Source organism: Rhinolophus hipposideros, assembly GCF_964194185.1.
Source record: "Rhinolophus hipposideros genome assembly, chromosome: 13".
In the NCBI taxonomy this organism is placed as follows: domain Eukaryota; kingdom Metazoa; phylum Chordata; class Mammalia; order Chiroptera; family Rhinolophidae; genus Rhinolophus; species Rhinolophus hipposideros.
The window spans coordinates 11526985-11549290 of NC_138059.1; the positions used below are offsets into that span (position 1 = coordinate 11526985).

General features: G+C 39.9%; 2 protein-coding genes across 2 annotated transcripts in view; one reads left to right on the top strand and one right to left on the bottom strand.

Moving 5' to 3' along the window:
• WASHC5 (WASH complex subunit 5) overlaps positions 1–3123 on the top strand; it is a 56144-nt gene extending 53021 nt beyond the window's left edge. Inside the window, exon 29 of the mRNA XM_081070294.1 lies at positions 864–3123. Within this exon, the coding sequence (XP_080926420.1) occupies positions 864–920 (57 nt within the window). The 3' untranslated portion in view covers positions 921–3123. The remainder of the gene's footprint in view (positions 1–863) is intronic.
• Positions 3100–20675, bottom strand: SQLE (squalene epoxidase). Its single transcript, XM_081070295.1, has 11 exons — positions 18146–20675; positions 14999–15251; positions 13469–13649; positions 12306–12402; positions 11244–11357; positions 10993–11164; positions 9083–9178; positions 6696–6838; positions 6202–6298; positions 4410–4497; positions 3100–3626 (listed from the first exon to the last, which is right to left on the bottom strand). Exons 1-11 carry the CDS (start codon positions 18434–18436, stop codon positions 3434–3436), a joined length of 1725 nt encoding a protein of 574 aa, XP_080926421.1. The 5' UTR covers positions 18437–20675; the 3' UTR covers positions 3100–3433.
• Positions 20676–22306: the final 1631 nt, after the last annotated feature.

The following is a 22306-nucleotide window of genomic DNA, read 5'->3' on the forward strand; positions in this document are numbered from 1 at the left end:
GGCTTATTTTTGGGGGAGGGAAATTTGGCTTTATCAAATAAAGGATTCTGTAATTTACTTACCTTATCCCAGCAATTCCACTAGTAGGAATTTACCTGCTGGATATATGTGCAACAGTTCACCAAGATATGTGTGCAGGGGTATTCATAATACAAGATTTAGTAAAGTACACAAGATGATGTGATCCTAATTTTGCGAGAGTTTTTGTGTTTGTGTATAACCTGGAAGAATTCAATACGAAATAATTACCAGTTTTAGTTTTCTCTAAGGGATTGAGATTAGAGATTCTTTATAAACTCTTGCATTTGCTAAATTTCCTCAAATTAGCAGGTGATAATCAGAAAAAAATTATACACTACTTTTTAAAAAATACGTCTCCAGCACTTGGAGAATACCTACTTTCCACACTACCCCAGTTCCAGCCCTCAGGGCCACCCCTAAGAACAGCTAAGGAATGGGGTTGCCTCTGCTGGCCTTCCTCTTCCACTCTGGTCATTCACTTGCCAGAACATCCTGTTCTGCCAAGAGATTACCTCTCAGTACTTCCCGCAGATCAAAGTGCCTTTAAAAGCCAAGGAGCTCACATTTGGGGGGGTGGGGGGGAGGGTAAGCTGGGCAGCACCCTCTCAGGTGTTAGCAGTGCCAAGAAGTTAAGATGCCAGGTCAGAGAACCCAGGAAGACAGGGAGACACTGGCCTCCGAGTGGCCCACCCATGTGGATCCAGTGCTTCCCTGCGGTTCCCTGGTTCCCTGGCTCCCTGGCTCCAAAGGACCTCTTCATTCCTTTAGTTTTTCATGTAGAAAATCTGAGGTTCATTCTGAATGATAACACTAAGAATAATTTAACTCCTTTGTTTTTTTAGGTTGCTGAAGCACATGTGCCTAATTTCATTTTTGATGAATTCAGAACAGTCCTGTAACTTTCTCTTCTGCTTCTTCAACGGAAGGATTGTCCTTAAGTCTTGCCACCATCGCTAAAATGAATTGAGAGCTGAAACTCAACTGCTCACGTCACCGCATGTTTTCCATCTATCGTGGGAAACATCAGACATTCTGAGTAAGGTGTATCTCATGGAAGTAGGTAATAGAATTCATATTATTTAAATCATGGTATAATATGCAATTTACATTATGTAAAAGCAGAACCCATTTTTGTACTTCCTCTTATAAATGCTGAATGTAACTGTTAAGTATAAATCCATTTAGTTTTATGTTTCAGAGAACTATTTGTGCAGCTCCCAATTTTCAGTAAAATAGTATTGTCAGTACCTAAAGTTGTGCTTCTGCTTATGATTCAAAAATTGTATATTCGCGGTACAAAACACCTTGTCTAGAAGGTAAGAGATGAATCTGGTAGGCCCTACGGACACTCATGACAGGCTGGCAGGCATGTGGTGACAGCCAGACTAGCAGCAAACGTAGTGACCACACAATCTATGGACCACGGACCATGGAATTTTCTTGGGGTCTGAGGCTCACCCTCCTCTTCCAATCCCAACACCCTCAGGGGTTCCCAGCATCCTTTCTGTGGGACTCCCTAACTTCAGCTGCTCTTGCCACCCTTCCTTTCCTTCCTTACCAATCCAAGCCCGCACTCCTACTAACCCCATAACCCCGTTTTGGTAAGAGATTAACCATTAGCTTTTAAATCCTCCACCCTCTAAATCCTAAATCATTTCTGCATCAAAATTCCTGTGAAAAGGGCACTACCATCCTATTGTGGCAACTGGAGAAGAGCAATAAAGATGTTTTCACCCTGACCTTAGAGTTAACTATCCTCCTCTGGAGAGGACATGGACAAGTCAAATAAAATTGAAAGTGCTTGACAGTCATTCAGCAGGGGAAGGTGCAGGGGAAGAAGCACTGATTTGTCATCAAGAGGCAAAGTTTTGAGTCCTGGTTCCCCCACGAACTGAACTTTGTCCCAAGTCCAGATTGGCTTCATCTGGAAAATCAGGGCTAAATGATTTCTTCCGTTCCTTTTAGTTTTCTGATTTTATGACAAGTTATTTCTTTTGTCAGAAGGCCTCAAATCCTAAAATACTGACAGAAAAATAAATGACTTTACAGGTTTTGATTATTTCACCATCATAGTAGAAAAGGTTTTTTTTAAAAGGCATCTTGTCAGCAGAGGGGAGCCGGCACCTCACAGCCCAGCCTGGTCGAGGCCAGTGGTTGCCTGGCATGTAAGGAGCTTGAAGTCTCACCCACTGAGAGGCTGACATGTAGGAAATAGCTAGAGAGCCCACAGCCATCCTACTTCCACACCTCAAAAATAGGTTGGTTTTCCATTTGTCGTCGGGTAACGGTAACTGCATGAAATGAGTGCTTTGTGAAAATGGACCCCAACGATAGCCAGCTGCTAAACAGGCCAGATCTAAGAAAGGGAGTTTTTAAACAGAAAATAGAGGTTTGGGATAAATGTGAGGGAATCTCCTGAACCAAGAGAATGAGTCCACCGGACGTGCCGCTAAAACAAGGCAAAGTGGTATATGCAACTGGTCATCTGGCCAGTGAAAAATGTTCTCAACTGAAAGAGAACTTAAAAGTTTAAAAAGAGAGATTTGTTATTATAAAGGCTTTACAAGTCATTTTCGCCCTGGCCATTAGACTCTGAAGTCGTTCCTTCATAGCCCAGATTACACTGTCCTGCTCTGATTTCAGGGGGAGCAGTTTACTTTTGTGGTATTTGGGTGTTTACCGAAGTCTCAGGAAACCCTTTCTGAGTGTCTCTAATCTCTTCAAATAAATACACTGTAAACTCAGTAAGAGCTAATGGATTTTAAGGCATTATTCATACCAGGTATTACAAGTGCTGATTTATTCACTCAGTTTCTTGAAATCATTATCTAGCCTGGCTTGTTAATGCTACACAGTGGAATTTCCCAAGCCCTTGATTGCTTCCTGTCTGAATGGGACATTTTCAAAAAACTTATCAAAATGCCTTACTAGATAGATGAGGAAAATTAGGGCCAGAGATACTGAGGCAACTTCCCCAGTCAGTCATTTACCGGAACAGCTCCCCCTGCGTTTTGCATCCCCCTGTAGTTTTCTTTTCCATTTCCATGGAGCTACATAAAGTCCACAACAAAAAACATGTTGAGGTTAATTCTTCATTTTATTTGTCCCACAATGACTCATCCTGAATATCAAATTCAAAAGAAAAACTTCTCAGGATTATCACTATTTTATGGTAACAATCGTTTCTTTCACATGTCTATCTTATTTGACCTTCATCTTAAATTGCAAATTAAAGTATATATTTACAGGTTTATATACAAATAACTTCAAAAACAAATTAATCCTATTCTTGGTCCAAGAGTTGCCATTTTAAAAGTGGTATATAGTACTATGCTGAACAAATCCTCTTCCAAAAGTCTCTCAGGACTTCATGAGTTCCAAAAATTCACTCATAAATGGTTCCCCTTTAAGCTTAATGAACCAAGTACTTCATTTCTGAGTAAATTAGAGGAAATATCACAGAACACGCTTTGTAAAATATAGCACCACTACTGAAAATGGCTCGGGGTTTCGTAATCCAAGGTTCCGTTTTAAAGCAAAAATATGTGGCATAGACTGCAACAGCAAAGAAGTGTCCGATTAAAGTTAGAGGGTTTGGTGACAGTCTGTAATAGAAAAAATAAATAAATAAATACATAGTTAGGTCAAACCCAGGAATTCAAATTTACTATTAAAAAGTTTCAATTACGTATCATCTATAAAGCTAAACAAGTTTACATTCTAGGACTTCATAAGCTTGTATCTGCCTGCTAAGTTTGATGGCAGGGACAAATTTTTTTTTAATATTTTTACAAGAAACTACTTAGAATCTACCCATCAGACAAGCCAGTAGCTAACTCCTCTTAGTCTAGCTGACATCAGTCGTATGTTTTGAGCTGTTTTCTTTCACTCATCTCGAGATCCCAGTGTGAACTACCTGAATGGCCTGGCCCACTGGAGTCCGGGTTTTTCCACAGATGACAGTACTGATATTCAGATTAGACATGAATGAGAAAAGACTTAACATCTGTACCATCAAAATAATTACTGAATTTCTAGAGTCCCTGCATGTAAATCGAACTAATTTTTAAATATAAATTTCTCAGTCATCCACGGTTTCCATAGCTATTAGATCATATGTATAAATCCATAAGCAAAAAATAAGCTTCTATTTTAATCAAGGGTTTTAGCCTCATCTACCACCAATTTCTAATCAGTGCTGTTTCCCAGACGTAAAACACAGAAGTGAATGTCACCTTCATTTCTCTGGGCTACCATTTGATTTGCATACTAATGGATAATCAAATGACAAACTATATAAGGAAGAAAGATTTGTAGTAATTCATAAATGGAACAATTCTAAAAACTCTGGAATAATGTGTTTTCTTTGTGTCATCAAAGCAACTTACACAGAAATTAGCCCAACAGGTCCCGTAAGACATTCTCCACCAAGTTTGAAATAAAAAAAACACGCTTTTCTGAGTTGAAGTAGGGTATCTAAAATGAAATTTAAAAGTTAGTTACCATCAAAATATTTTCAGTGATGTTAGGGTGCTTATGATATATCAGAAAAAAATGAAGATGTAACAAATATCAAACCTTTATAGATGATTTTTTTAAAATCTTGTCCTGGAATTTCAACAACCCAAGATTTCTTTTAAATTCTCCAATCAACATTATGGATAGTAATATAAGTAGGAATAAACTTTTGTGTTATCAAATGATGACTATACCAAAAATGTAGGTCCCAGAAGTTAGAGTTGTTTAAACTATTTCCTTGATTATGTTGTAAATGCATTAAATGATGCAAAATAGTTTATAAATTCTTTTTGTAATAAGTCAAAATGGTGGAAACCAAATTCCCTGAGATGCCCAGCCCACACCTTTGAGCAGTAAATTATCAAGTAAAAAGAATATCTCTGAATAGTAAAAAACAATAACGCCTTATATCTGTATAGTTTTTTGCACTTCTCAAAATAACTCGTTAAACCCTTACAACATAGTATTATCAATCAGTAACCTATTTTAATTTAGAATCAATGTTCTTTTCAGGTATGCCTAGATTTTTCTTTACAACAGATAAAAAAGGATGCGATAGATAAACTTATATTCCAGTAAAGCTCTTTCTGCCTCCAAAAGTTATCTTCATAACTTTATGTTTGGTTGCCAAATTCCAATTCATAATTTAAGAAACTCAAGAGCTTAGTTAAGCTTAGAAAGAAGAGCTTAGAAAAACTCAAAACTTGGTTCTTTCTTTTTACTTGCCCAACCTTGCCAGTTAGCAAAAGAGATTTGCTTTGTCAGTCACAATAAGTTGTTTTTTCTTTTAGCAAGAACAATGGTTATAGAGGCTACAGAAGGCATTTGTACCGTGTTATCCTTTGTAATCAGATCACCAAACCACAAATAACAAGACCTCGGCCAAGTCATAGAAATAATTTTGGTTTTTGTTTGCTTTTTTTTTTTTGTAAGCATCTGAAGTAATGGGGTTTGAGTTATAGTTCCTCTTGAAAACCTAAAGGTCTAGTTTCATTAAGGTACCATTAACTGTACACTGGCCTGGTTGGGAGGTGGCACAGTTGCCTTTCCTTCTATTTCTAACACTTCTGCTTCTGCTAAGTCATGTTTTCCTTAATATAGAGAGTGACCACCACCTCGCTACAATGAATATGGAAATGAAAACAAAAGCTTGGGAATATTTCAAATGAGCAAAAGGTGGATGCTTTGTGCTTTTTGTGCATTTTAACAGGGTACAAAATCTAAACGTGATCTGAAGCTCATACTCATTTTACAAAATACTACTTTGAGAAGAAACTGACACTAGTGTTCAGGAAGAAACAGATGAACTATGTTGCCTTTTAATCCATGGCCAGAAAGATCCTCCATCACAGTCATGGATTTGGGGATATGCATGATGTGGTGTGGACCAGAAGACATAAAACTAATGATATGTTATCGAGCTATTGCTTTTAAGCTCATCTAAGAGAAGACAACAGCCTGGTCTGCATACCTACACAATAATTAGAAGCTAAAAATCTTGCTTAAGGATGGAGTTAAAAAGGACTACCAACTTGAAAGTCAGGAAACATTTCTATTTCTGGCCTAATAACTAACTTTTTTGGTAATGAAGTCCCGTTCTGTTCTGTTCTCCTGTGTTAAAAATCTGCAGTTCGATATTTATTTTAAAATACCCACACTTACCATCTGTTGCAGAAAATAATTCATAAAGAGCCTGAGCAAGGACATTCACAACAAAGGAATGAGACCTTTTTCTTGTCCAATAGAATGACTGTTTGGCCTAAAAGGAAAGGAGGAAAAGAAAGTACCAACTGAAATGTTTATAATCCCCTCAAACTGATATTTATCCTGAGGACCACGTACCAGTACTTATACCTTATATTTATAATTTACAAAAAAAAAAAAAAATCGGAGCACTGAGTTCTGTGACTCTGACGCTAAATTTACAATCACTATGAGCACCATGGTCCACGCGATTCAGTGTGACCTAATATTCAAACTTAAAACTCTGTATGATTCACAGGTTGCAAGTCAGCGTCTTCGAGGCTGAGTGAGACTGCTGAGCCACTGCTACGCGTCAGGCGCCCAGGTCTCCCCATCAAAGCCCCATTCCTCTCAGGCTCCACCAAGAAATCTATTTTGAGATTTTTTGGTCAAAGAATAATCTATTATCTTACCTGGAGAATAGCTTCATCATCATAAAGGTCAGGGATACCCTTTAGCAATTTTCTCCATAGTTTTATGTCGTTAAAAACAACAGTCATTCCTCCTCCAGTAAGCGGATGCCTCATATTATATGCGTCTCCCAAAAGAAGAACACCTATAAAGAGATCATTTAGTGTATGGTACCGTCCTGGAGCATCCCTTGAGACCAAAAAAAGAAATGACTACTATATTAATTTATAAATATCATTGAGGTGAGTAAGTAACTGTGAAAATACAAGGGAATAGATCATGACTAAAATTTGTTGAGGCAAAAATTCAAGATTTGATTCAATCAATATATATTGGGCACTTAATATGTGCCAGATACTTGGAATATAGGGAGAAAAAGAATATGGTCCCTGCCCTCATGAAAGTCAACATGTGAATCTAAGGGTAAGTCAAACAATGTCAAAATATTTATAAGGCTTCCTGTATGAAAATATGTAAAAATCTACAGGCATCCAGGCATAGAAAGCAAGTCTTCTACAAGAGAAAACAATCAAGAGGTCTTTGACACTTCACAGCAATACTCGTTTGGAAGTTGGACCCCTTCCTCACATCATACACAAATTTTTTTTTTATAGGCAAAATTTTACTCAAAACAGATCAAACACTGAAACGTAATATCTAAAACTAGAAAATGAGGGGAAAATATAGGAGTATGCCTTCATGACCTTGGACTGGACAAAGCCTTTTCAAATATGCGACAAAAGAAAAAAACACATAAACTAAACTTCATGAAAATTAAAAATTTCAATGAACACCATAGAAGAGACAGGACAACCCACAGAATGAAACTTTTTGCAAGTCATATAGAATATATAAGGAACTCTTAAACCCAGTAATCAATGTGTTCTAATTTGCCCAACTAAAAAATGTGCAAAGTCTGAATAGACATTTTTCCAAAGATAAACAAAAAGCCAAATAAGCACCAGAAAACATGTTAAAGATCATTATCCATCAGAGAACTACAAATCAAAACCACAATGAAGTATCAGTTCACACCTACTAGTAGGATGGCTATGAGCAGAAAGACAGATAATAACAAATGTTGTCAAGGAGTGAAGAATTTATAACCCTCACATATTGCTAATAGGAATGTAAAATGGGGCAGCCGCTTGGAATAGTCTGGCAGTTCCTCAAAGGGTTAAACACAGCAATGGGTTACCATATAACCCAGCAATGCAACCTGTAGGTGTATACCCAAGAAAAATGAAAACAGATGTCCACACACAATCTCGTACAGATGTTCACAGCCGCATTGTTCAGAATAGCCAAAAATGGAAATCACTGAAATGTCCATCAGCTGATGAACAGGTAATATATTCACACGTGGAATATTACTTGGCCATAATAGCAAATGAAGGACTCATACATGCTGCAACATGGATGAACCTCAAAGAAGCCAGTTACAAAGGATCACATATCGATGATTCTACTTAGAGTAAATCTCCAGAAGAGGCAAATCTATACAAAAAAGTGAATTACTGGTTGCCTGGGGCTGGAGGTTGGGAAGAAACGAGGAGTGACGGCTTATGGGAACAGGGTTTGTTCTTGGGGTGATAAAAATGTTCTAAAATTGATTGTAGTGATGGCTGCATACATCTATGACTATACTAAAAACTAATGAATTGTACACTTTAAAAAGATGAACTGTATGATTTGTGAATTATATCTCAATTAAAGCTATTATGAAAATAAACCTTTTCAGTGAATTCCACTGTCTACAGGATTAAAACTAAATAAACTTTAAATATCTTACCTTTCTTCCACTCTGACACCTATCCTCTGCTCCAGCCATAGGAGCTCATGCAAAGTGCCACCATTTCTCAGCCTTACAGACCACTGCAGGTGTCACTCCATCTACTTAGAAGCCCCTCCTCTCACTGTCCAGCTGTGAACATCCACCCATTCTCCATGCTCCAACTCCAGCTTTATTTCCTGAGTAATGTGTCCCCTAACTATCCTTCCCGGTTCCCAAGCCCCCCCCTGCTGTGCACACCCCCTTCACAGTTAATCTGTGGTACCATGAGTGCGTTTTTATTACAGCATTTATCAACAGTGTTCTGAAATCATCTGTCTCTATCATTATCTGTCTAGAAAACTGACTTCTCTAGATCAAGGACTGTATTTGACTGTTGTATCCCCAGTAACTAACACAGTGACTTATACACACTCAAATAATAATTAAAGGTGTCATAAAACTAATTTTGGTATTAATGTGTTAATCCACAGTAACCAGTTCTCTGCTGCACATGTTATTCCCAGCAGTATAAATTTACTCACGTACATGTCATTAGGAATACTGAATTTGAATATTTTGAATACCCTTTATAAAATAAGTCCAATAAAATAATACCTTGTTTGTTTACTGGTGAAGGAGGAAGGAAGCTTGAAGGCATCGACCTCAAACGAGAATTCTGGATGGCTTCTAGGAATGGTTCTTTCAAATGATCTGCAATAAATTCCACCCCACCAAATAAATGGTTTATAACATTTCAATTTCCAGTTATCACATTTTCTTATCTATCAAGCATAAACAAATACCTACTATACATCTGTTATGGCCTTGTAATAAATCAAGAACTAATTATTTTATTTATAAAATTATTAAGCACCCAGTCATTCATGCTAAGAAAGAAAATTAATATAAGGACATACAGCTGAATGAATAAAAAACTAGAGGAAGTGAAGCAAATTCAGATGACATGAGATAGGGAGAAAACCACCCACCTCTCCCAAATGTTAACTGACAACTGTCATATTTAACAATTTATTATCACCACCATATTCTGATATTGTCAGATGACAGATACTACCAATTCACAAACAGCAGAATATATACACTAGAAAAAGGACAGGATGCAGAGAGCGCTACCTTTCTGAGCTTCATTTTATTCCATTTATAAAATGAAACGACTGCCATTAGCTTATTCTAAAGTACTTCCCAGTTTAAAGTTTTGTGCTTCTACTCATAGAAAATGAACTTTCTTTTCGTACAGTTCCCAGTGTAATCTGATGATGCAAGAGCGGAATGCCTATTTTGAAACCATTCTATACCTACAGTACTTCAATAACCTGATATTAATATAAACCTACAAATCCCTTCATGATCTCAGGGTCGTCTGCTCCAACTAACCTTTGAATTGGAAAAATCAATCCATAGTAAAATTTAAAAATGCTTTAAAAAAATGAGGCAATTGACTATCCTTTTCCTAAATATGCATAGCTCATTTTTCATCTGAAAGCTTCAAAAATGGCTTAACTGAGTGAAAATGTACTAAAATGTTGAAAATGTCATTATTAAAAATCCAAGTTGGTCCATGTATACCTTCATTTCACTTCATTTCTGTTAATATTCTGTTAATTATTAAACAGAGTGTATTTCCTTTTTTAAAAAAATAATTTGAAAAAAACAGTATTTTTACAAAATATACTCATACCAAGCATAGTTTCCTATTACTATAATCATAATTGGCAAGCAGGGTTTCCATTTTATCTAAAGCAGGGTTTCCATTTTATCTAAAGTCTTAACAAATTTATGTTTCTTTCTTACATATATCTTCCTATTCAAAAAAAAAAAAGTAATTTTTATGTTTTTATAAAGACGCCTGAAATCTCATGAAGCCTTTTTGTATCCAACTCAAAACTAAAATCTCACCGATTCCTTCTAGCTGTCACATTCTGAGGGCAGAAATGTATGAGCCTGGCAGGCCTGGTTTCAGCCCTGGCTCTGCCACTAATACTTTATACTTGGAGAAGCTAAGTAACCTCTCCGAATCATGGTTCCCTCATCTGTAAAGTGAGGAAAAGATAATGCCTATGTCAGGGTGGTTGTGTAGAGTAAATGAAATTCTGATTGTAAAACATCTCTTATATAGTAGACATTCAATAAATGGTAGCTACCACAAAACCAAGCATAAAAAAGTATGAGATATTTCAAGAATTCACAGACCTTGGATTACTATCTAGACTACTTCAAAAAATATTAAAATTTTGTCAATAATTATTCTGAAAACTCTGCTTTAATTATTGATATGAAAAAATACATTGAAACTATCATTTTATTTTGGAGATTTTCTTATGTGCTAGTTTAAATAAATTGTTCAGCTCCAGTAGTATATCTGATTGACTGGATGCATTTTTCACCTGCCACCCTTATCTCTGGCCTATTTTACACACAGCTTTAGAGAGAATGAGATGGAGAGCCGTTTGTGCGATCTGCTTTCAAAGTGTAGATTACAATGGGAGTGAAATTCTATTTCTTACCAGGTAATTGTGGGTAAATATTTTCAGTCATGTATTCTCTTAAATTCCTTGGCAATTCTCCTCGAACGTCAACAAGTACTCGAGTTTCATTCGATGCTATCTGGTAGATGAGAACTGGACTTGGATTCACTAAAACAAGTTCAGCATGATTTGCTTTAAACTGCGGTGCATCCTAGAAAAATATAAAATATTTTAATAATTTGCAAATTTCAAGTTGCTTTTCTTTTTCTACAACTACAGTCCTACCGTACCTTCATAAGAAAGCCAACAAAATGAGATGAAACAGAAACTTTGTTGGAGATCAGGTTTTTCCTGAACTTGGAAAAAAGTCCATCTGCAACAACAGTCAATGGAGCATGGAGTTCCTACAACAAAGATAAAGACTGCTCAGCAACATGGTTAGAAATACACAGTATGAGGACCACTCTTAAAATGTGCATGAATGGATTTAAATATATTATCAGATAACATTCTAGCAGGGATTTGAAGGTAATGCTGTTGAAGAAGCTATTACGTTCATGCACGACCAATTTTTAGAGACACTTCCTCTGAGTTCCTGATCACCTTCCTTCCTCTGATCACCTTCCTTCAAAGCTCTACCATCCAAACCTTCAGGGATTAAGCTACACTCTGATAAATAAAAGGGAAAACAACTACAAAGCAAATATGGCCCATAGAAGACTAAATCTCATTACGATTTTGAAGGACTAGCCAGATTCTTTTTATACTAGAATTTTTCTAACTTCAAATAGTGCTTTCAATCAGTGGCTAGGGCTAGAAGATTTTTTGTCCACATGGATGTATGTACATACTTATATTACCTTGCAATCACCCTCACCAGAGTACAATTTCTAGGGGGTTATGAACCCATAGAGCAGCCCAGAAGAATCAACAGATTAGCCTTTGACCCACATGAGCATATTCTGCAAACTATTTTATGCTGCTATTTCCCTAGAGATTCTCTTATTCTTGCCTTTCTGATTTAAACAATGGTTTATTTTATCCTGATCATTTCTTTTATGTTGAATCCTTCCGTTTTCTCCTTGTAGTTCCCCTCTGTTTCTCCGCTAGTGTACATTTCTCATGTCAGTTCTGCATACTGTTAATCCAGTGGTGTTTGTTTACAAACTTATTCGGATAGCATGCTGAGGAGCTATGTGTTCCAATCTGAAATCCATCCTGTTGCACAGGACTTAGAAAGAACTCAGTCCGTTTGTTGAAGAATAATTGGATGAGCCTTTTTTAAAGAAATAGGAGGAAAAAAGAAAGGGAAAAGAATCTCTTGGGAAAAGCTAACATTTGCTGTATCTCACCTTGATGTCTCCAGTTTCTTTATCCCGGTACTGAACTCCAACCACAGCATCGTCATCTTCTAATAACTGCAGCACAACGCCCTCAATAAACTGTGTACTGAAAGGTAAATAAACAAAGAAATTCTGTTGTGGCACGCGTGAGCAATTTAAATAAGGAATCGTAATTCCTTATCCCCAATCTCCAGTTTGCCACATAAACTGAAAATGCATGCGTGTGCACACACGTGCACAGAAGGTCTGGAAGGACAAAAAGCAAAAACATCATTAATGGGTTTCAGAATTATATGTGCTTTTCATTTTCTAATTTCTTAAAATTGAATATATATTACTAATGTAATGATTTTAAACAGTAACATTTTTATCTCAATTCATTAAAAAATAAAATACGTACATACAGGAAAACCTTACATGCCCACACCAATTCATACATAGATGCAAAAACAGAATTCAAGTTTATCCACCAAATTATTCATAGTAGATACTTCTAGTCAGAAGGATCATGGACAATTTTTAGAATCTTCTTCATATTTTGGGTATTTTCCCATTTTTCTACAATAAATATATTCTACTTCCAGATACCAAATCCTTTCAGTCCTAAGGATAACACTACTTCTTCATTTGCTTTGTCAACACTGATGCCAATGACATGAGGGTTCTCATATTTAAAACTTCCTTAAGTATAGTGTTTAAAGCCTAGAGGCAAATACAAGTTAATAATTAAGAGAAGAAGCTAGTCCTGTCAGACTAGGTCCTTTGTAAGAATGGAACATGGATTTATTTCCCCTTGATACCTCTGTCCTGTCTTTTAATAGGAAGCATCATAGCCACAAACCCCAACTCCCAAGTGGGCACACATGGACTTATCCACCTTAGTTACAACTATGTCCTCTCAATTCCAGCCATATAAAAATCACACTATTTAATCAAAGAAAAATTCTCAATAGTTCCATGTCATCCCCCCAAAAATTCTCTATATGATATTCTTGAAAAAGGCTCTGAAAAGACCTAACACTCTTCTAACTCATGGTTTATTTTACTGTAAGACCTATGACCTAGTCCCTACCCAAACAACACTTAGGAAAATTTATAAAATTTTCTGTGCAAAGGCCAAGTTTAAATGTGTTAATTAAGTCTTTAACATTATATATTTGAAGCAGTCTTACTTGGGCTCTGCCATAGCTGCCTTCCGGAGACTCATGATCAATCTTCCATGATGGAAAGCTCTTCCACTCTGCACTTGATTGTTTTCTAACACAGGGTAAGGAATCTGAACATCTGATTTGCTGTCCCGATCATGAATTATGTAGCCATGTACAACCTGGGCATCAATACCTTCCACTGTATCTGCAAAACAATTCAATCCAAAAAAATCAATTTTGTTAATATGCCCAGAGTTATACTAGGCACCAAGAATTCATGGAGGCATGGACAGAGACTCCATCTTCAGCTGGGTGAAAAGGTGAAGGGATTAAGACATACAAATTGGTAGTTACAAAATAGTCACTGAGACGTAAAATACAGCACAGAGAATACAGTCAGTAATGTCGCAACAATTACGGATACTGCCAGATGGGTACTAGACTAATCAGGGATCACTTCATAATTATATCAATGTCTATATGCTATGCTCCTGAAACATTGAATGTCAACTATAACTGAAAGAAATAATTTTTTTAAAAAAAAGCTATGATACCATTTAGAGAACTAGACATTAATGTAATTATTTCAGAAATTTTAATGCTTCTGGAAGACAATAATTCTAGCAAATTTGTAGTATCACAAAAGATTAATATTTATATATAAAACTTAGTCATTAAAATCCATAGGAAAAATATTAAGACCCCAATAATGGGCAGAAGGTATACTGATGATTCACATTAAACATTAGAGAAACTGAACAAAACAGGAAAAAATGTTAAAAATTTGATTTTTTTAAAAATCAGTGAAATAAAATTGAAACAATGAGACACCAGATCTATCAAAAGTACTGGTGAGAGTAAATAAAACTGATAAATTTATATATTATTGGTCATGCTATAAACTAATAACATTTTAGAAAATAACTAAAGCAGAAATTATCAAGAACCATGAAGAAGTTAGCATCTTCTGACATAATAACCTTAGTCTTGGAAATTCCTCTAAGAAATTCACCCTAAAGACAGAATTTTTAATGTTTAAAGTCATATGCAAGAATAGGTTCACTACACTGTTATCTCTAATAAATAACTGAAAATTAGAAAGGTAAAGTACATTATGAAGTATCAATTGAGAAAATGCTACACATAGGCTTACAATTATAAGGAAAAAAGTTAACAGTAGTAGAAATATGTTTATGTTAAGTGAAAAAGTGGACTTGAGCAGGTGTATTAAAACTGTCGCATACTATCTGTTTAAATACACTAAAATACAATGTATTAAGATACAGTACATTAAAATAATTTCATTTCTGATAAAAGAAAAACTTATCACATGTCTATGCTAAAATCAAAGTAGTTTTCTGATAATGTTTTTTAATCCCACTTCAAGTAAGTAAAGTAACTTTTATAAGTGAAAATTAGTTGAATACCTTTTTACCAGTGATAGGTGGTGAACAGTGTTTGTTTATATAACACAACACTATAACAAACACTAAACACTAAAGTGAACAGTGTTTGTTTATATCACATATTTCCTAACAATCAACATGGACCTACCTCCGAGACCAAGGTCTTTCAGGACATGATAACCACCTGGCTGCAGGAATTCCCCAACTATCCTATCAGGTTCTTGTAAATCTCTCTCAATTACTGTCACCTTTCTTCCATCTCTGGAGAGCACTGCTGCCAAAGCAGAGCCAAGTACACCAGATCCCACGATGATAACTTCTGGATCATTTTGAGAAAATACTGAGGTAGAGGCAGCTGCTCCTATTAAGGTGGTTTCTGAAATACTGGTTCCTTTTCTGCACTGTTTAAAAAAAAAAAAAAGTGAGTTATGTATCCACATTTGCTATCCTTAAATCATACTACTACTACTACAGACACACTGGACTTCTGCATCTTGGGCAAAAGCTACACACTAAACATTAACAAACCAAATGAACCATTACTTTTTTAAATCCAGATCATATATAAAAACCAAAGATATCAAAATGTTGGATAAATAAAAATGTATAATATCCCAAGAAAATTAAATGTATATTCCTTTTCCAAATGTGGTATTTAGAAAATGCTATGATACAGACATATTTAGAAATCCACACCAGGCTCAATATAAAAAATGTTCATAAGGGGCTTCAAATACTTATTATAGGGAAAATTCTATCATTAATTACTCAGTTCTTCAAATACATACTAAACATCTACCAGATGCAAATCACATACAACTTCTGATTTGACTTCATACTGCAAATTATTCAGCACATTTTATATATATACAATCTAAAATCACTTTTATGTCAGACTGTCAAATTCTGGCTACTCATCTACTAGTTGACGACTATTTAACTCAACAAAATTGCAAAAGAACAAAATAACTCATTTTGTCCCTTGGGACTTGATCTGTTCACAACTTTAGTCCCTAACATATAATAACATATTTAATTTACCCCTTCCTTTTTCCCCTTTCTGGTACTCTAAGAGAGCCTAGTCAATGACGTCAAGTTGGTCCCAATTTATATTAACCTATCAGTAATTGGGCTGAGAATAAAAACTTTAATTTTGATCATCAAATGAAAAAATCCTGCTTTGAAAGATTCATGCCCACTGAGAATAACAGTGACTGTTACTGGGTTTTTTTGAATGAACAATTCAATGTTGTAATCAGTATTTTTGGGGGGGTATGTATATTCACAAATATGACTACATTTCAGGTACAGAATTGTAAGGAACCATCTTCCTTGAGTTCTCTGACCATAATTAAGGTTAAATGCCACTTTGAAATGCTTTTAATGAAAAGACCTCAGGCAAAAAGGAAGGCGCTCAACCCTAAAATCCTTTAGAATTTTAATTCCCTGTGTTGTAATACTCACCCAGCCTTCCTTTATTTCCATTGGACTGGGGCCTTGACATTTCATTTTTAATAATTTCTTAGAAAAATTACTCTTATGTCCTTTACCAAGAGGCGAAGACTACTCTGCCCATCAGTACAGCATTTCTTAATGGCCAGAACAACGGACTATATTTAAATTACTGTTCCGAGAGCAAGATAAGCTTTTGTCATCTTAGCCATTTTGTATGAGCTTTTGTTCTAAGGTTTTCCCTGTTACACACACACACACACACACACAATCCTGAAAGAGGAACTGGAGGAAGTCAAGTTTTTCAGAGCCAGGTCAGGAGAGGAACCACTCATGGGAACTTGGTGCTCTAATGCAGTCTAACAACTCCCCAGTTATAACAAATGAGCAGAAATCCTGAAGCATTTACAAAGTGGGACCAATATTGACTATTGACAACTGCAAGTTCCTACCCCACGACTTGTCTGCACAGAATGATGTAACAGCATTCCAGCCCCTGGACTAGTTAGTGCTCAGTGACCCTGAGGGAAGTTATCCCGGACAACCATATCAAGGATTTCAAACTGAGAATTAGTTTCCCTGTCCCTCCTTTCCGATTCCTCCAGCCCACACCCACCATACCATAGATCTCAGTACAACTCAAAAGACTCCTAACTGCTGTGTCTTCCCTTTAGACTAACATAAATAGCTCCATTTATCACACAGTTATGGGCCAGGTGTTTTGCAAACATTACATCATTTAATTCCCTAACCACTATCAAGGCTGCTGCTGTCCCCATCTAACGGAAGAGACAACTGATTCGTACAGAAAACTAAGCAATTTGCCAAAGGTCCCACAGCCAGAAAGTGGTCAAGTAAAAATTCTAAACCAAGTCCCTCTCTTCTGTAAGCCTGGCTGATCTGCACTGTGCATACGTTAAACTAATGAAGAGCCAGACCCCTGAGAGAGTACATCCCTTTGCAGGCCACTCACCCTCATCCCCAAGTCTCACCTGACTCTTGCTTCCATTCTTCTCCCCCTAAATCCACTCACCATACAGCAACTGGAATGTTCTTTTTAAAAAGTGAAAATCAAGTATTGTTACTCCGTGCTTAGAATCCTCCATGCTCTTGGGAAAAAGTCCAAACGCCCATGGCCAACAGGCCCTAAGAGCGCTGGCCTCAAGGACCCGTCCTGCTTTCGCAAGGAGCACAACTTCACACAAATGGGAAGACCCAGCCTTTGATTTAGAAACATGACTGCACTGTGGACATCACTCCGTTCTTCCCCTGACCAGGACATTACTGAAGGTTCCACAGATGTGGAAAGAGTAGGGCGTTTTGCCCAGGACGTCAAAATGCTGAGCGTTTTCACTCTGCCAGTTCTTCTAAGGGCTCTGTCACTTTCCCCAGCCAGCTGTCACTTCTGGACAGCGGACTTACCTGCAGCAGGTGTCTTTCTTCCCAGGTCCAAATACCACCCTTACCCAAGGATTTAAATAAAACATTTTTTCCCCCATCCCAGAAAGGGATTCCTCCTTCCAAATGAAATTCTAACATTTCGCCTTTCATAATCAAATCGACATCCATCATCAAATCAATTTCACTTAGCTTTGCCTCAACCAATACTAAACCAGACAGACATTTTCAAATCATTCTGAGAGGGTCAAAGATGTAGCCAACAACAGTCAGAAGCTTTTTTTAAAAAAAAAAAAACAAAAACACACAAGTAAATGTGAATTCCTATCAGAGTAAGGAAGCTGCTGCCTTTGGCCATTTAAAGGAGAAAATTCACATCTGAGTGACCGGAATCCCAACGTTACAATAAGACACTCATCACTGGCCCACTTTGAGTGCAACCTACCCTCTTAGCCCTGAGCTGCTCCTTATTTTTTGTGCCAGGGGGTGACTTGGCCCAGAAGAAACCGATGAAAGGCAGGGCTGACAACACGTCGGAGAACAGCGCCTGCCGGGACCCACGCCGCTGGCGCCCCGCGGGGGCCCCGCCGCGGTAGCGACAGCGGTAGGAGAGCACCAGGCCGAGCGACAGGAACACCAGCACGCACAGCAAGAGCTCTTTGTTGGCCAAAGTGATGATGTCCCCGCATTTCTTATAAAAGTAGGTGAAAGTGGCAAGGCCGAGGAAAGTCCACATGGTTCGAAGGCTCCTTTGGCGGCCCCCGGCGACGGCGGGGATCCTCTTTTGCCCGGTAGGGGTGGTGGTGATCCCCAAGCTGTGCTCCCCACAGGAGCACGGGGAGCCGGCCCGAGGCCGGCCGACGCCGTCACAGTTAGGACTGCAATCCGACTGACGTGGAAAATCACACACACAGTTAGTATAAAAGCATCTGGAGGGGAGACGTTCTACGGCCTTAGAGCGCAGGGGTTAAAACCGCCCGCTCCCACGGCGCCGGGTTAGACTCTCTCCTCTTTGAGGCGATCCATTTTATTTTTAGTTTAGTTTTTAGGTTTTGTCCTGGGGGGTGTTGCGGGTGAGGCTTTCAGTCCTGACGCAGGCTCCTCGGACGGTGAGGCTGCTGTCGCTCACCAGCGGCAGGTGTTCTTCCAGCAGAGGACGGGGCAACCCCGACGAGAAACCAACGATGTGGGCGCGGAGAGAACCGCGGCCTCGCCTCCTCCGACAGCCACGCCGGGCGAGCGCGGAGTCCGAGCCCCCACGGGGAAACTGCCGCCGGGCTGCCTTCTGCCCCCCACGATGGAGCCGGTTTCCAGGCTGCGGCTCCAAGACGGGGAAGCGCGGCCCCTACCTGGAGACTTTCTCCCCGGCAGCAGCTCGCGATTCACCGGCCCCCGCACCTCCCAGTCCGCGACTTCGTTTCCCCGCGGAGGCGTCCAGAGAGCTTCTCTCCGAGGGCGACGGCGGCGGCTCCCTACGGCTTCCTCGCCACCATCCTCACCCGCGCTTCAGCAGTAACCAGAGTAACCGCCGCGCGCGCCCTCCGCCTGCCGCCTGGACCCGCGCGCTCCGGCGGCGGGCGATCGCTCGGTACCAGTTAGAGGCCAGGGGGCGGGGCTCCAGAGAGCGAGCTCGCCCCGCCCTGCGCGCCCTCCGCGCGGGCCCCGCCCAGCGTCGCCGCCAGCCAATGAGGGCGCGCACGCGCGGTAGGCCGAGATGGCGCTATGCCACGTTTGGCCAATCGCGGACGACGGGGCCCTCGCGGTGACGCCGGGATAGGCGCTAGGACGATGTTGCGTGATGTGGGGTGGGGCTGTGGGGATGGGCCCCGCGGCTTGGTGGGCGTTTGGGAAGACTCCAGGTGCGTCCCGGGGAGGTGGGGCTGGAGGGGGCTGTGCCCGGCGTTCCTCGTCACTGACGCCCCGCGGCCCCCGCCGCCGCGGCCCTGCTGGGGGGAGGTGGTTCCGAGGAAATCCCTGCGGGCAGATCCCCCGCCTAGTGTCGGGGTGTTTCCATTCATTCAGGGTTCATGTGCCTGAGCGCGTGCCGGCCTGGGGATCGTAGAGATGAATCAGATACACGCGTCCTTTCCTGTGCCGTGTGTGTGCGTGCGTGCGTGTGTGTGTGTGAGAGAAAGATGCGCGGAGAAGGCGACTTTCAAGCTGGATCTCTGAGCAGGATGAGGCAGGCGTTCGCCAGAAGGAGAAAGGAGGAGAGGCTGTGCCAGGCCTTCCCTTCTTCCCCCAAAACAGTCCGGCAACTGCACGAAGGAGACGCTGCTGCGCGCAGCCTCTTCTCTCGAGAAAAACCGTGGGGAGGAATGCGTGGGGGCGTGTCCTTTGGGGCAAATTACGCTCATGTGGAGATTGTCTTTTCCACACATTTAACACAGGCTCACTGCGGGAATTACAATTTTTAACAGGCGTATTTCACAAGCCAATAGCATGTAGGATACTGTCTCCTCATAAGCTGGTAAATAACTCGAGAAACTCAGGTGACCGATTAATGACAAGATCGTTCCCAGCAAAGGGAAGATGAAAGAAACGAAGTCCACGTTGCGTGGGTATACCTGTCCGCAAGTTCGTTCTAGATAAAGTCACTGGCTCCGACGCAAAGCTGGGCATCAGCTGCCAGCCCAGGCCCCCCGTCCTGGAGCGCCCAGCAAGCGGTGGCACCGGAGTTGGCACACGAGGCGCGCCGCCCCTAAGGCCGTCGTCCCGGGGACCTGTAGGCGCGGGCACCCCCGCCTCCGCGAAGTAACCTCCCCGAGCCGGGAACAGACAGCCCTTCTCTTCCTGAGGCTGCCGCCCCGTTTGTCACCACGGCCGCCGCTAACCCAGCGGAGCCTTATTATGGCTGCCGTGTCTCAAGGTCTCTGGAGAGCTGTGTCGTTGGATTCGCAAAGGGGAACTTGGCCCGGACCGAACGCTCTCAGGAGATCTTCATACACTCTTGCACTTTGAAAGCTGAAACGCCCGTCACATTTGGAGTATTTGAGCTGCCCACTGCAATCAGAAGGGTCCTTGGTTACTGGGAGGAGTGAGAAGAGTGAGAACCAGAGAGATCCGGCCCCGTGAGGAAAGTTCATCCCGCCATTGCCGGTTGTGAAACGAGAGGAAGCGCGTCGGGAGGCCAGGAACGTGGGCAGTCTCCACCGGCCGGTCAGACCTCCCCTACAGAGTCTGCAGAAGCAGCAGCGCTGCTCACACCTTGATGTGAACCCGCTGAGGCCCATTTTGGGCTTCTAACATCTAGAACTGTATGACAATAAATTTATATTATTTTAAACCATTTTTAAAAGTATCACAATTGTCTCTCCTCCACATATTCTTATCAGTAAGTCCCCAGCAGTGCCAATCAAACAGTGATTATCAACAACAGGTATTAATGACAGCATCCTAGCACATCCTAGTGTGTGTGTGTGTGTGTGTGTTTCTGTTTTGTTTGTTGGTTTATTTCTTTAGATTCCACATATAAGAGAAATCACATTGCATCTGTCTTCCTCTGACGTACTCCACGCAGGCACATACCCTCCAGGTCCATTCATGCCTCCACAGATGACAAGAACCCATTCCTTGCCACAGCCAAGCAATATTTCACTGTACATGTGTACCACCTCCTCTTTATCCATTCTTCCATCAACGAACACCCAGGCTGCGTCCCCATCTTGGCCATTGTAAATAATGTTGCAGTGAACCTATGGGTGCACACGGCCCCTCAAAGTAACATTTTGGGTTTCTTCAGATAAATACTCAGAAATGGAATTACTGGGTCCTTCTTTGTCTCTTGTTATGGGCTTTGTTTTAAAGTCTATTTTGTCTGGTACAAGTATTGCTACCCCCAGCTTTTTTGTGTTTTTTCCATGTCCATTTTCATTGAATATCTTTTTTCATCCCTTTACTTTCAAGCTATGTGTGCCTTTCGATCTGAAGTGAGTCTCTTGTACTCAGCATTTGGAAGGGTTGTGTTTTCTTATGCATTCAGCCACCCTGTGTTTTTGATGAAAGTATTTAATCCATTTACATTGAAAGTAACTGTTGATGTTTAACTATTGCCATTTTATTATTCATATTCTTGATCTTTTTTTTCATATTAAAGAATTCCCTCTAACATTCCTTGTAATACTCCTTGTAATACTCCTTGTAATACTCCTTATAATACTGTGATGATCTTTTTTAGCTTTTCCTTGTCTGGGAAGCTGTTTATCTGTCCTTTGACTTTAAGTGATAGTCTTGCTGGATAGAATAGTCTTGGTTGTAGATCCTTGCTTTTCATCACATTGAATATTTTGTGCCAATCCCTCCTGGCCTGCAGAGTTTCTGTTGAAAAATCAGCTGACAGTCTCATGGGAGCTCCCTTATAAGTTACTAGTTGCCTTTCTCTTGCTGCTTTTAGGATTCTCTCTTTGTTTTTAACATTTTTCATTTTAATTATAATGTGTCTTGGTGTGGGCCTGTTTGGGTTCATCTTGTTTGGGACTCTGAGATTCCTGGGCTTGTATGTCTCTTTCCTTTGCCAGGTTAAGAAATTTTTCAGTCATTATTTCTTCAAATAGGTTCTCAGTCCCTTGTTTTCTTGCTTCTCCTCTTGGTACCCCTATGATGTGAA

Excerpts from the sequence above, each read along its gene's own strand:
- SQLE (XM_081070295.1), bottom strand. The coding sequence starts at position 18,436 with ATGTGGACTTTCCTCGGCCTTGCCACTTTCACCTACTTTTATAAGAAA. Across the intron at positions 11,358-12,305 it reads AAGAAACTGGAGACATCAAG|GAACTCCATGCTCCATTGAC; the intron begins GTGAGATACAGC and ends TCTTTGTTGTAG. Across the intron at positions 11,165-11,243 it reads TTGTTGGCTTTCTTATGAAG|GATGCACCGCAGTTTAAAGC; the intron begins GTACGGTAGGAC and ends ATATTTTTCTAG.